Source organism: Perkinsus marinus (genome assembly GCF_000006405.1).
Source record: "Perkinsus marinus ATCC 50983 genomic scaffold scf_1104296932410, whole genome shotgun sequence".
NCBI classification, from domain to species: Eukaryota; Perkinsozoa; order Perkinsida; family Perkinsidae; genus Perkinsus; species Perkinsus marinus.
Genome location: NW_003215453.1, coordinates 549,991 through 564,705, shown reverse-complemented (window position 1 = coordinate 564,705; position 14,715 = coordinate 549,991). Strand labels below are relative to the sequence as shown.

Here is a 14,715-nt window from a genome sequence, read left to right as displayed (position 1 = left end):
GGAAGCCCACACGTATCCGATGAAATGAAGAAGACGAGTGCCCCTAGTATCCCTCTTGGTCACCAGAAGAATACGCAAGCCCCGAGCTCAGCATCACAGGAGGTGTGAGGCTCATACCTCCTGTGATGCTGATCTCGGAGTTTGCTAGTAGCTCAGGCTCATACTATGAGCGCGAGTTACGGTAACATATGAATTGTCCACGACGTTCTCACACCACGTGATATGAAACCATACCATTGAGATGATGTAGGATTATTTATCCGTAACCAACGTACGGGATGTTTAGTCTCGTGCTCCGTAAATTGCGTAAATCCTACCCATTCCTCTCACCCTAAGAAATACCAAAATACCAGATAAAAGTTATCCATCTTCCCATCGATGGCAGTAGTAAAGATTACTAGCAGAGAAATATTAAAGCCATATCATAATTGGCATAGACAGAAGGGTAAGGTATGTTTCAAGTTTCCCAGTACTTCTGAAGAGTCGTATATCCGCGATTATTACGGAGGAGTTCTGAACATTTAGTAGAGCTCATGAGTTGAAGAAGTCGTGCTGCATCGTCGAGCGCACGCCCAAGCGGAGGACGATATGCAGATCAAAGAAACAATTCTTCTGGAGACCTCGAGTCCACCCGTGCTAGGGCTAGGCACGTAGCCCTATGCGAGTTCTCGTCACGTTACACGAGAAATGCACGCATGTGCATCGCGAGGCGAGATCACACACGTTTTACACCGAGAAACAGTGTTTATCGGAATATTAACTACGTTACAATACCTGACCCCAGTCTACCAGCTCCTGAACATCTGGTGTACTTATGATGATTGGGCTAAAGACAATAAATGCCGCCATGTCGCCTGTGCGATATTTCCCTCTGAAGCACAACACAATGGGATTAAATATTTGCTCATTTCGAGTAGCCACCAAAAGAAAGAATATATGAAACTCAGGAGCTCCCAGACTCTGTGAGATATGGCTTGACTAAACAAAAGTGGAAGGACGAGAAGAGCTCCACGGAGCGAGCGGAGTACCAAATGGAATTGTCCGTGATCAACAATGGTATTTTAATGACATCAAAACTACTTTGTTTCAGATAGAGAATAATATATCAATAACTTTCACTGAAATCTTTTCAGGATCTCATATGCGACTAATGAATAAATCTTCCAAAGAGCTTTCACATGAATAATTGCAAATCATAGTCGGTCCGTTCGCCTCTTAGCATGATGAGAATAGATGAGCATAGGAGACAGTTGGATTAGTCACTGTCACTCATTCGAAATACTCAACACAAACCAACTTGAGTTCTAAGGCAGTCAGGTGACCTTCCCAGCATTATCATCACCTCTACTAAGCAACCAGAAATATCTTTTACCGCGCCGTCAAGAATTCCGTGTGGAAGGCGAAAAGATAACTGAGGCTAAAACCAATTTCTCTCCTCCACCCAGTTACCCTAGCAACATGCAGCTTGGCGTTATCAGTGTGAATTATGATTATTCTTCGTGGATGAGAATCTCGAGCATTGCATTTATGAAGGGCAAATGCCATTATCGCTCAACTCGAGCAATAATGGCATTGAGCGGCTAAAGTCTCCAAACCTGTCTCAACCCACTTCCAAAGTGACACTAGGAATAAGCTTGTGCAACAGCGTCTCTCCCAATCAAAGCTGTCAAGATGGAGGTCGACAACTTCTGCACGATGTCTCACTACCGTAAGCTCGCCTATGCGTTTCAGCGTTAGAACCTTAGCATCTGGATTCTTGATACCATTGTGATGCTGCTGGACTCTGGGACCGATGAAATATTATATTTCATCCACACGCGGAGTTTTCGTGGTGAGTCTAGTAACCTTCGCGTTAGCTTGCGTGGAGGTGCGCTGTCGGCGATGGGCTACCACCCGTCAGTGTGGGAAAATACGCACATGGCCAACCACATGCGTCGATGATAATATGAAAATCTCGACGAAATTTTGAGAACTTGTTCTCATTTCTACGAGCTCAGGCACGAGTGTACAGAAACCAACAGAAATTCCCCAAAAATTTTCTCGGAGTTTTTATGTTATGACCAACACACGTAGTTGACCATGCGCATGTTCCCCCCCACACTGCCGCCCGTAGACCCGAGTAATACGCTTCGCGTTGCTAACAAATTTCAATGATGTAGTGGAGAAACTAATGAACTTAGCTAAGAGAACCAAACATATACAAAGTCGAGGACAACACAGAACGTTTAACACTCTCCAAGATATCATGCCATACATGTGAGCACTACAGATGAAAACTTCTGCGTTCAAAGCCGTACTTAGGCTGGTCGATCGGCCTCAACCAACCGTATGCTTGATTCGTTCGTATTGGTCTGCTAGATACCAAGCCACGCTGTCGGCGAATATACTCGGCGTTCGTCGTATCCTTGGCGCACCTATAGTGAACCTAAGCTACTGTCGAAATTCATGGTCACCCACTTAGGATCAAAACCTTCGTCGCAAAGTATCTTGTCGAGAGTGAATTTCCTACTGGGTTTTTGTGTATCAGAAGCTCCATTAACCTAAAGTGAAGCTCTGAGGAGCACCGTCCGAGTACATGTCATCACTCCGACCTTATAAAACCCGAAAAAATTGTTTTTCCTATACAAATCGTCTCCTATCTCTGCAAGGGCTTTGTCCTCGCTTGGTTTAGCAATCTTCGTTTCCTAAGTTCCGTTAAAAACTCACGTCAACTTAATATGTATTCCCCATTCACCTTCGTGATCAATTCTTTCCATGCCTCCACTTCATGCGTTGTCACTAGCGAGGCTTTGACAGTGATTGAAGCCTTGCTCGCGGGCGCCATAGTAATCGAATGCAGTCCAACTGACGACAACGACGATCACGGTTAGAGATGAACGAAAAACCCCGCGCGGTCATCACAAAGCCCGACGAGGCCTCCGACGCCTCCTACAACATGGGAGCAACAACCATGACGAAATCGAACCCGTCTCCTTATTCGCATCAACTGTTGCTTCCTCAGAATTCAACTCTTCCACTTCATGTTCTATTGTCTTGTCCGGATAAATCTCCCGCGACTGGAGCATCCTAGAACAGAGCTTTCGCTCTTCTCGTTGTTTCCTGCGCAGGGCTTTCAAGTAGCGATTCACATTCGGCAATTCGCCCGGCACTCGTTCGAGATCGCCTCGAGCTTTCTCGTATTTTCCGAGGTGGTAGTAGGCGATACCACGCCTGACGAAATATGGACTATACCGGGCTAGTGAGAGGCTTATTACCTCCTCAAAATTTGATGAGTTTTATCTCGATCGAAGTCGTATTCAGCGTCCTCGATAGTTTCTATGGAGGTAGAGCATAATTCCACGCATTTTTCATAGTGACCAAGCTCGATCATGCAAGCCGCAAGATTAGCCAATACCGGTAACAATATCTGACAATCAACGACCTTGTGCTTTCTAGTAACCATCTTATTCTAAGTATCAGGTATGGATATCACTACATTATAACTCTGAGAGAGTCCAACGAAACAACAGTCGATGATTGACAACGCTTATGACACGTATTTGTTTCCCCAGGATTGACCATAAAATCGCGTTGCCTCTTCACGTGGATGCTCACTGAGGTATCGATTCTAACTGCTCACACTGGTACGAGCAGTATCTTCGGAAACCGGTATTTCCGATAAAACCTTGCCAATATCATTGCGATGCTCAACAACAAACACTTGCACTTTAGTTCACTCTAGAAATTTGACGATAGATCATACGCCAAAGCACGGAGGCTCCTCTAGTTTCGACGACTGGATCGGAGTACTTTTCCTTTCATCTCGAGTGAATCGTCTATAGCAGAGAGACAATCAACGTATAGCTGCTGAGCTTCCTCTAGTCGACCATTCCGATACAAATCATTCGCCCGACTCTTCGTCTCCAACGCCCACTTCATGCGGGTATTTCTATCAACACCTAAAGGCTCGAATGATACCCCTTCCCTTTAAACCAAGACCGACCTTGGTGAGCTCGCATCAAGGACTGGCGTCGATACGCGGAAGTGAGTTCTTGATAAGCGCGACCAGCGTCGACTTCCCCGAGCATTTTATTGTCCTTTGAGACTCTATGGAAGCTCGGCTGGTGCCCCTCTGCAAGGGAGAGCGACATAACTCTCGTGCTACTGTTGTGATTCTAAACTCACCCAGTTCGCCACTGAAAATAGCATCAAAATCGATTCCATCGCTCGTGGTGTCATCTTTATGCATCGTTGGTGGTTGTGAAATCTCGTCGAGCTGAGAAAGCATCTCCCCTAATTCGAGTGAAAAACGAAAGGCGACTAAGCATGTCAGAAACTGACTCGTGCACACTACTGTACTAATTTACCCACCCCACTTGGGTTTTGTGTTACCACATTCAAAACGAATGTTGAATGTTGTTCGCAATGCGTATCCGACGAAAAACCTTCAATGTGCGTGAAGGAGTACCTTTGGGCTCCTTCTTAGAGACTATTTCGGCCAAACATGCGGATTCGCATGGCCTTCACGAGTAGCACAAACTAATGAACGCCTTTGAAAGATTTCCACCCCGCTCACACGAACTTGTGAGTGCATATTAATGCGGAATTCGATTCAAGTTGACTGGATTATCGTTCGTGCAAAGGATCGCCGTGAGCTCCCTTCAGGATATCGGCAGATTGAAGAGAGTAATGCGAATTCGCGAATTCGCCACGCCGCGAATTGTCTGTCGCGCGCCACGAAATTTTGTTTCCAGCGCCCTGGCACAAAATTTGCGCGACATGCCCGTACCGTTATTCCAGGCACCTTTCCGGTACAAATTGATGCCGAGTGATTTAATCACCCGGCATGTTGCATAGTATGGGACATGCCGGTTTACGGGTCCCGTATGGAACCTATCTGGGAAGTAAAAGCAGGGTATGCGTGGAGGATTCGCGCTCATGCGTGATGTTCAGAACATCAATTTCTCATCTAAAAGAACATCATGTTCTTTTAGATGAGAAATTGAATGAGAGGGTCCGTTAAACGGACTCTGATATGACGATGTGAGTAAAAATAGCCTCACATTTAATGTCGGTTATAGTGTTGGTTCATCGCTTCATCAATACTCATTTGAGTTATTGTTGGTCTAAACCACTTAAAGTTCAACAACTTGTTGAACAACAGGAGGTTACTTCCCATGGCTCTCTCTATCTTAAAGATAAAGCTGACACAAGGGCGAGACTCATTGGTCCAACCAGTTGATGAGATCCAGTTTAGGGTTTATTCTGCTGGTGATGAAGGTTCTCTATGTCCCGCCCCGAAATTCATGTCCTTATCGGCGATTTTGATTTCTTTATCATTGGAACAGCGTTATCAAACTGACTGCCTTGTTCGCTGATATGATGCGCTTATGGTAATCCAAGCGCCAGATCATGGCAGGCATGGTAGGCTAAGCCCCACTCGATTTCAATATACTTGAACCCAACATGAGAGTGGAATTTAGAAATGACGACCGCTCAGTATTCCCATTCCATGTACTTCACGTTTTGACTTTGAATGCCTCTAATGATCCCTGATCGAGCCTTAGACTCCTCTTCAACACTCCCAACTACAAGGAAGCAGAGTGCTCCATAGCTTCTATCGCGATACGTTCTCACGTTTGGCAGACTTGGAGAATATCTTGGGGTGCCATTCCAGTGCAACGACAGTGACTCTTCCCTCCATCACGCCTGATTCAATGAGATGCTCCATCAGCTCGTATCTTGAGGAGGAACTGTCAGCTCGGAATAGAGAGTGTTTCTTGGCCTCACTCAGATCCTTCAATGTCGACCTTCAATAGAACCTCTTCCATCTGCCCCATAGGGACCACCCGCCTCAACCAGCCGGAAAAATCAACCACACAGCCGTCCTCACGCCAAGCACCCTTCTTCCCTGAAAGAGCCACGGCAATAGTTGAACTGAAGAGGATCTTCATCGTACCTTTAGCAGCTTGCTCCTCCTTACGATTGTACAGACTAGTGCCGACCGAGTCGTAGTGGACCTCAATGCCATGCTTGGTTTTTGGCTTCGAAATTGCTGCATCCTTGAAGTATCTTTTGAATAACATTACTCAACTGGCTCCGTTCGACTGCAATCGACAAGCTCTACTGATCCCGACCGAGGAGCTCTCAAATACAGTAGGTCAGCTAGTGAATTCTTCACGGTTGAGCAGACTTTCTCGATGCAAACGGCTCATGGAATGTTAGATAATATCCATCCGTCGAGTAAATCATGGCTTATCGTGATCGGCTCGGAAGTCATCGCTAGCCCGTCCATGTTCCGTGACATCAACGCATCGGAGCATACAACGAATCGATTACCCAATCTGGCCTGTTTTGGTCCAAGCGCCTGCCATTATCGGTATACAAATGGCGATCTTCTGATTCTCTTGGCAACGGGACTTCAACTTGGTCTCCCATTGGGGGTTCAGCTCGAAAAAGTACACCTCCCACTCCAAAGGGTCGAATTCCTAATGATCAGATGAAGTCCAGCGGACCGGAGCAGCTATCACTTATTTCTAGCAGTGCGAATAAATCATGTATGACATTTTCAGCTATCATGCAATCGAACGTAGTTACTATGGATTACCCTCCGAAACCACAGAAGCCTCTGTACCTTTCCTTCTCGCTCCTTCCACTTGACCAAGAAGTCTAACGATTGACCATCATTAGCGCCAAGATCGATGAAAATACGTCGCTTCCTCGTTGCGATGTCAGACTCAGCTGACGGACCTTGTTGTGCTTTCTCTGCACATGACTTCTCATCCCCTCCAATGGCGTTGTTTGTCAACGAGATGACCCCGACCGGCTTGGAGAGGTTGTACCAAATGTAGAAGATCGACAGAGCGAGAAGAGCCACCGGCAACAGCGGAGGTAATCTCCATTTACTTGGCGATAATGACATCAGAACACTGCGCTGCCGCTATGAATCCTGAATTACCGATAATCCTCTCATTACGATAGTTCTTTGTATAACAAATTTTTTCCAGAACTAATTGTTCAGTAAGCAACTCCCATTCATCATCGACTGACAGAAGTACTAACGATGTTTTGAAGACCGATTTCCAACCTGCACTACTCAGCAATATCCTCCTAACGAATGCGATATACCTGTGCGGCGGCACAAGCATATCGCATTTGGAGTTGTGCATACATTAAAACGGCGCGATCGGCTACTCTGGTTGATACAGTGGTAGTGTGCGACAGGTGATATCTGGATATCCGTGATAGCACTCAGTGGTCTAATGATGAACCGTTCACCAACCACTCGGACCAAGTTCATTATAATACTGTGAGGAAATGTTGTACACAAGTGTCCCCTGTAATTTTAGATTCCTGTGATACTTGTCTCCCTTGCTAGCCTAGCGTATACTCTATGACTAATGTAATGACCGTAAGTTAAGAACCACTTGTTAATAACTCTTGTTGAGTTATCCAATCTTAACACATACTGATGATAATGTTTTGTCGCATAAAATTGACGAACTCAAGTTTCAAATCAGATGATACTATCGAAAAAACAATCACAAAAAGTCAAGAAACGTCATGCGTCTGTTTTAGGCGGTTTTTCCACTGACTTGATCATCTCGTCAAGCTTCCCCGACTGATACAGTTGCACCAATTGAGACATTCCGCCGATACTATTCCCTTCGAAGAAAATACGAGGAACTGAAGAATAAGGCATACGAAACCTAGCATGTTGTCTCACGGGTGAATCAGAGAGCGCGAGAGTCAGAAATTTAAAACTCCATGAAGATTGTTGATCTCCACGTAATGATCAGTCCTCAACATTACAGTGCTTCCAACTAGTTTCGAAGGTAGCTACTTTCTAGACTATGTTCGAAAGTTAATACCGAGGAGGTTGATCCTGATTCATCAGAACGCCATGCATCCTTATGATAAAGACTGTGCTTGTTGCATGCTTACATATGTAATGAAGTAGAACACGCAATACTATCGATGCAGTGGAGAGAAAACAAGAGTAAATTATCGAGAATCAACGAAGACTATAATATATACCGAATCGCAGTCCGAGAAGAACACACATATTCCAACCGTTGTCCCACCTGTTCTTGCCCCCGTGATAGCGTTGAGCTCCTGCTGATACAGTTGAGTGTCCTATGACCAATACGACTAACACATAAGGACAGGAAAACCAGCTTACCGTTTGGCCGCCGGGTACTCTATCTATTTCAACCACAGCCACTTCCTGATTCAAATCCCTCAACAGTTCTTTCGCCTGTCTACAGAACCTGTATAATCACCTTCGCTCCGCCGTACAGTGAGAGAATATGCTTACGGACAAGTAGTCTTCGAAAAGACTGCCCATCTGTTGTTCTCTATAGTATTTTCTATGTGAGTTTTCACGTAATTTCCACTTTTGCCATGTCGTGGAACTGCATGATAAGCGGTGAAAGCTCTACAGGAGGTGCGTAATAAAGCCGGTCGGACCGCGGAAGTGAGCAAGGCTGACATGATAAAACTGATGGACGTTGATCATTCAAGAAATTTCCACATGAATTTCAGAGAATGAAGCGCGCGCCCAGACTCAGCGCAGTTTGATAGTCAGAAACGCCAACAACAAGATGGGGTCAGCACGAGTGACGTGGCTTACTCAACTGAGGGCGGCTAAGACTATACGATACCCACCACTGATCGACAAAGATAAAAGAGGCGGAGCGATGCAGATTATAATTATCGCCCTAAGAAGGAAAATACTAGAGTGATGACAGTAGAATGACTCTACGACAGTAGAGTCACGCGCCACGAAATTGATGGTCGACATCAGCATCATCGTTCATGACTGCTCATAATCTGATAAGAAAAGATAGAGTTCTGTGCTTCGCTCCGCTCACTCTATGTCGTCAACTCTCGACAAACGACGTGCCCTTCAGAGAAAGGCCGTTGAGAGCGTCCGACTTCCCAGCGCAAGATATTCGCGCACCGAATGTGGCCCTGACAATACGGCAATGAAAAAGGGAAATAAGCAATAGCAGTTGACCTCTTGAACGGCAACTTCTAATGGTGTGAAACCTTCATGGTTTATACAGGTGAGAGCTTCTGGAGGAAAAGCGCTGACAAGGTGTGGGGAGCTCAGCTGAGGCAGACGTGTCTTCGTAACGAGCGATCCCTATTACGAAAAATATGCAGAATATTTTCTGGAAAAAACTAGGGTTCTGTGGCGCAAGCTCGAATACACTGTGTTACGCGTTGATAGCGACCAAGTGACGAGTTCCACATGCACAAACCTCTCACCAAGATTTCTAGTTGATGATATCGGTCATAGAAGGCAGCGTAGTGGAGCGGAGTCTGCCTGAAGAACGACTGCTCTGTCCTACTACAGTGGGCATAACCAAACCGTGTGCAAACGACCCCACTTTTTGAAAGTTCGACTTTGAGACAACAGGACGTGTTGCTCACCCCGAGGAATCTTTAATCAGAAATACGTCTGGAGTAGCAGCCAGGCCACGGAGAAGGCGGCAGCTTGAAATCGAATGTATGATGGCTAGGGTCAAGGGTACCTTATGAAAAATACTCCGTTGCTTCGCTCCGCCTCCATCAATAGAATCTAGTGGGAATTACGGGTGCCGCATGAAATAGTGAGAGCAGTTTTGAATCATGAACAACATGAGACGCTTCGCTCCGCTCGACGGGATGTGTAGCGATCGCTTCGCTCCGCTAGGCAGTTTCATGTCGACTTGTTGAAACGGCTGAAACGGCTAGGCGTCGAATTCGTTCTCTTTTGCAGTTCTATGATCATATTGCTTTGTTACACTCGCTACTTTCGTCCTTGTCGATCCCATTAGTCGTCCCTTAGACATAGGTTGGCTTAGTAAGCACAAGCCCTTGGGACACTAGTGATCGTAAGACGACTGTAGCCATCTTGGCTCAAGATCGTAGTTGGGTTCTTCTCCCTCTTCCCTCATTGATTCTTCAACCCTTCTACCCCAAGGATAACTTAGCGATCTGTCTGCAGAAATGCCCGGTTCTTGTGTTAACAACCAGGTTGGTAATCAGCCAGCTCCGCTACATTCTACCGGGATCTCTAATCCCAATCTCCCAGACGACGAGGCCCCCTTCGACGCCTCTCCAAGATCTACTACTTCTACTAACGACGCCAACCGTCACTCAACTCGGCTGGCCAACCTCCCTGCAGCCCCTGGGCTCGACTTCCCTACAAGCAGAGCTACCAAGGGCAAAGATTCTAATTCAAGCTCCTGCTCGAAGATTCCAAGACCCCCGACCCCTAGGGAACTTGCACTCCCCAAGGGAACTGATGTACAACTTCGAGCTGAAATCGACACCCTCCACGGCGACATCCAAGCTACTGTCGACCGATTCGCGTCGGTTGACGAAAGATTCGACTACATCGAGCACGAGATCGGTACTTTGACTACTACGGTCAACTCCCTTTCGTCGGATGTCACCCTCATGATCGACAAGATTAACGACGTTCTCGACAAGAAGCCAGACTCGACTTTGTGTCCCCCCTCTACTGTGGTAGTCCCTCCGCCTTCAGAGAAATCCCGCCTCGAGCTACCCAAGGAAGCCATTGATGCCCTATTCTTTCGTGGCCAAAGCTTCCAGAACAAGGTGGATAAGTGCTGTGCAGCATGCAACAATGCTCCTACGGTTGAAGGTGGTCGATTTATTGGTAATGATGATCCGAGATCCTTCGCTGAATTTTCTCAACTTGTTCGCCAACATAATATGTACCTCTACGGTGATGCGGTTACCCGATACTTCTTCCTACTACATAACCTCTCTCCGAGCGTTCACAACTCCACAGTGTTCGGCCTGCAATATGGTGATGCCCAAGATACGCCTCAATGTACCAGTGTGGACGACTTTCAAAGGCTACTCGACAAGGTATGGAACCATCTCATGGATGAGTTTGCGAAATCATCCGGCTTATTCGACCACTACAAGGCACTACAACTTCTTAAACTCTCTCCCGGTGCTGACTTTGACGGCCATCTCAGTCGGTTCACTACCCTTATCCGTGCCATACAGAGAGAGAAGGGCTCCATTGATGACCGCGAGACCGCCGCCCACTGGTACAACAGTTTGGATGAGCGAGGCCAAGATGACATAGATCGGGCCCCTGCTCAAGACGTTAAGACCTTCGTCCAGATGCGTGAGAGATCTCGAGGCTTCTACCGATCACTCAAGAAGACGTGGAAGGCTAACGCTGCTGGAAAGTCAATCACCACTAATGTTGCTACTGCTGCGGGTCCGGCGACTACAACTCAGGCTCATCAACCTCTTCCTACACAACCGGCCTCAACTCGTCCAAAGCCTTCTACATTCTGGGACACTACAGCCCAACGCCCTGCCGATGGTGTGACAGACGGGTCTATATTCAACCTCGACTTCATACGGAAGTTCCGGTGTCAACGTTGTCTCTGCCACGACCACAGTACCGGCTCTTGCAAACAATCTAAGATGGCTTTCGAATCTCTACGTTGTGCTCGATGCGGAACTCATCATGATCCCGTACGGTTCCCAGAAGCTCACTGCCGAGACAGCAATTGCTACCGCTGTGGGAAGCGAGGTCATATGAGTCGTGCTTGTCCCGAACCACTACCTCAGAAACCCGATACCACCCCTTCAAGCTCTACTGGTACCGAAGGGGCCAAGATTCAGGCTAATGTACTCCAGATCACTGACTCCGATGGGTCTGGATTACCCATGATAAAACTAGCTATCTCATCACCTGACTACGACTCGCCCGAGCCCGAAGGTCGTGTAGCTGCTAACGCTCTACTGGATTCTGGTGCTGAACAACCGCTATGTGCCGAAGATGAGTATAATCGATGGTGTGATGCTGGGCTCGTCCTTCCGCTAGTCCCTGATCCACGGACCATCATCTTCGGTAACCCCTCACACCAGTCAGCGACTCTCGGTAGAGCTAGTGTGATCCTACATCTCGACGACCGAACTTCTATCGTGGCCGATATACTAGTGGTCAGGTCGCTCAACTACCCCTTCATCGTGCCAACTAGTCTATTACGACGTACAGGTGGTGCGGTATGGATGATCTACCCTAATGCTGCTCAACAAGATAGAATCATCGTTGGTCAGGAATGTCAACAGCTACTGGCTACTCCTCTTGACCCCAGGTCTGATATGGAGGCAACTGCCCCTTCTCCTTATGTGAAATGCCATCAAGTGACTGCGAAGAGCATCAATGATATGAGCCTCAACGATGTGTCTATTAACCACCAACGAGTGAAGAACAGCTCCAAGGCCGTGGACCTCCCTGTCACTCTGGTTGACGACCGTGATGCCCCCGACGGAAGATGTTATATCAAGATCCCGTGGAAGGATCCTACTGCGAGACCACCTCCTAACTTCAAGGCCGCCTATGCCAAAGATTGTACGAGCACCAGGAAGCTCTCCCCAGAGCAAAGGCGCCTGTATGCTGACGCTATCGATGCTCAACCTGGTAGAGGTCCTCCTACCCGTAATATGCTTCGACAACTCCGTCTAGCGGCGGCGGCAGTGTAGCGATCGCTTCGCTCCGCTAGGCAGTTTCATGTCGACTTGTTGAAACGGCTGAAACGGCTAGGCGTCGAATTCGTTCTCTTTTGCAGTTCTATGATCATATTGCTTTGTTACACTCGCTACTTTCGTCCTTGTCGATCCCATTAGTCGTCCCTTAGACATAGGTTGGCTTAGTAAGCACAAGCCCTTGGGACACTAGTGATCGTAAGACGACTGTAGCCATCTTGGCTCAAGATCGTAGTTGGGTTCTTCTCCCTCTTCCCTCATTGATTCTTCAACCCTTCTACCCCAAGGATAACTTAGCGATCTGTCTGCAGAAATGCCCGGTTCTTGTGTTAACAACCAGGTTGGTAATCAGCCAGCTCCGCTACAGATGAAACGGTAATGAGCAGTCCCACCCTGCCCTCCTCGTCCGTCACAGTCACGTCGGCGCCGGCCTCAACGAGGGTCTGCGCTTCCCGTATGTTGAGGAATCGCAATGCGTGTAGAAGAGGAGTTGAACCAAGAAGGAACAGCGGCAAGGGGATTGATGACGTTGGAGCCGACACAACCTGATATTGGCAGATTCAAAATTGGCCCCATCCTTCCAACAGCACAACATTTCCGAGGTAATTCAAAATTTGCCCCCGAATTTTCAATAATTTCCTCATTTTTTCCGAGAACAATTTCTCTTCTCAACTCTTTACCGACTGTACTTTAAAACTAACGAAACTTCTGCCTTAGGCAAAGAATGATATTCTGCCAAAATTTCAAAGGGTAGGATTTGTATCTCAGAGTAGGACGATGGAGAACTCACCGGACACGTCCGATGAAAGGGCCTCTCCGACTGCTCATCCACATCTTGGAGTGAAGCATTAAGATTGCCGCCGAAACTGAAGGCAACCGAGTCGACTAATGGATAGAAGACTCCATTAAACGCCGACGGGCCGCGCGAGAATCTCGCGTTGAAAATGCCCTACACCGATGTATGAGTTGAGATGAGAGAGTAAAGAAAATGCGATGAGCTGAAGAACGGTGGAGGTCACGAAAGGGAACTACATAGAGATCAAGTTGACGTGCTGGCAACCACCGTATCGGGCAAAGTAGTGGAGGAGAGTACCTGTCATAAGGGAAGTAGTACCCTTCAACGAGCCCTGTGCGTGACATCCGCGATAAAGCCATGGAGCCAGGCACGAGGCATCGTAAACACACACGGATTCCAAATGTCTGCGATTGATCTAATTAGTTTGATACGAGAGTTTATTCCATTTCAGCGACGCCCTACAATCTTTCGTACACTCAAATGCCTTGCAGTGAAATGAGTCACGAAATCTAATGCCCATGGTGCATGCAGCTTACATCTGTTCCAGTAGATGGATAATAATGCATCACGATGGAGCACCAAGGCCACATACAGTATCTCAGGGAGCAAGTTCCTTCGTTTGACCATAGAAAAGAGCGATCTCGGCATAACATTGACATCCGATGGGAGACTAAGGGTTATTATATGTCCGAAAGTTGAAGAATCACTCACAGTGGGGATCCCAACGATGTGCAGATTCCCGCCATCCCATAACCACGGACTGCCTCGCAAAGTAGAGAATTGGGATTAACAAGGCCACCACGTCTCGCCTCTCGAGAGGAGATGCTGCTGGACAACACGGTATACAACTAAAGTGATGATATGATAAGACGATATGTGGAGGGTTGCTACTTTGGAGGATGCTCGAGCAACCCTGTGCAGATCGGCGGGAGTGAGGAACATCCCAATTTCAAAGAGGATTTCAGGACGGTGGATCAGAGTAGACGCGACGTTCGTCGAAGCCGTAGAATCCATTAATCCAATTGGCTGCTGAGAGGTGGATAACATAGGGAGGGATTGGTGTCACTATCAGCCAAGAAAACGAGTCCTTTCTTACACGCACACGCACGTACGATTAGATCAATCGGTAGAGCACACGGATATCAATGTACCGGTCGTGGGTTCGAGCCACGGGAATGACAGACAAACTCCAGCTCACTTATTGCTATCCAATGGCTCTGACGGTTGCTGGGCTACGACTCGCCGTAGAGTTTCGTCGATTCTCGAACTCGAAGCCGATCCCCTCAAGAACCATAGATGAGCTCCAGTCGAAGACTCCCTGATCGGTTGGTCTGTGTGACACAGTCTGTGCCCATACGATAGAAGTATACCATATTATATTCTTGAAGGTACTATAGACTCTATAGTAG

The 14,715-nt window shown here is 47.2% G+C and overlaps 4 protein-coding genes across 4 annotated transcripts; 1 reads left to right on the top strand and 3 right to left on the bottom strand.

Moving 5' to 3' along the window:
* Positions 1-5,475: 5,475 nt before the first annotated feature.
* Pmar_PMAR022357 (hypothetical protein) lies at positions 5,476-6,881 on the bottom strand (the record flags this gene model as incomplete). Its single annotated transcript, XM_002785565.1, has 7 exons — positions 5,476-5,567; positions 5,617-5,720; positions 5,770-5,890; positions 5,939-6,051; positions 6,319-6,467; positions 6,614-6,744; positions 6,803-6,881. 7 exons carry the CDS (start codon positions 6,879-6,881, stop codon positions 5,476-5,478), a joined length of 789 nt encoding a protein of 262 aa, XP_002785611.1.
* Positions 6,882-8,472, bottom strand: Pmar_PMAR022356 (thioltransferase, putative; the record flags this gene model as incomplete). Its single annotated transcript, XM_002785564.1, has 4 exons — positions 6,882-6,928; positions 8,064-8,115; positions 8,162-8,249; positions 8,297-8,472. The coding sequence occupies 4 exons, from the start codon at positions 8,470-8,472 to the stop codon at positions 6,882-6,884; spliced, it is 363 nt and encodes a 120-aa protein (XP_002785610.1).
* A 1,503-nt stretch (positions 8,473-9,975) lies between these two features.
* On the top strand, positions 9,976-12,507 carry Pmar_PMAR022355 (hypothetical protein; the record flags this gene model as incomplete). The annotated part of the gene is made up of 1 exon (XM_002785563.1): positions 9,976-12,507. One exon carries the CDS (start codon positions 9,976-9,978, stop codon positions 12,505-12,507), a length of 2,532 nt encoding a protein of 843 aa, XP_002785609.1.
* A 395-nt stretch (positions 12,508-12,902) lies between these two features.
* On the bottom strand, positions 12,903-13,055 carry Pmar_PMAR022354 (hypothetical protein; the record flags this gene model as incomplete). The annotated part of the gene is made up of 1 exon (XM_002785562.1): positions 12,903-13,055. A coding segment is annotated over one exon (153 nt), but the record flags the coding sequence as incomplete, so codon positions are not given.
* Between the last annotated feature and the right edge of the window lie 1,660 nt (positions 13,056-14,715).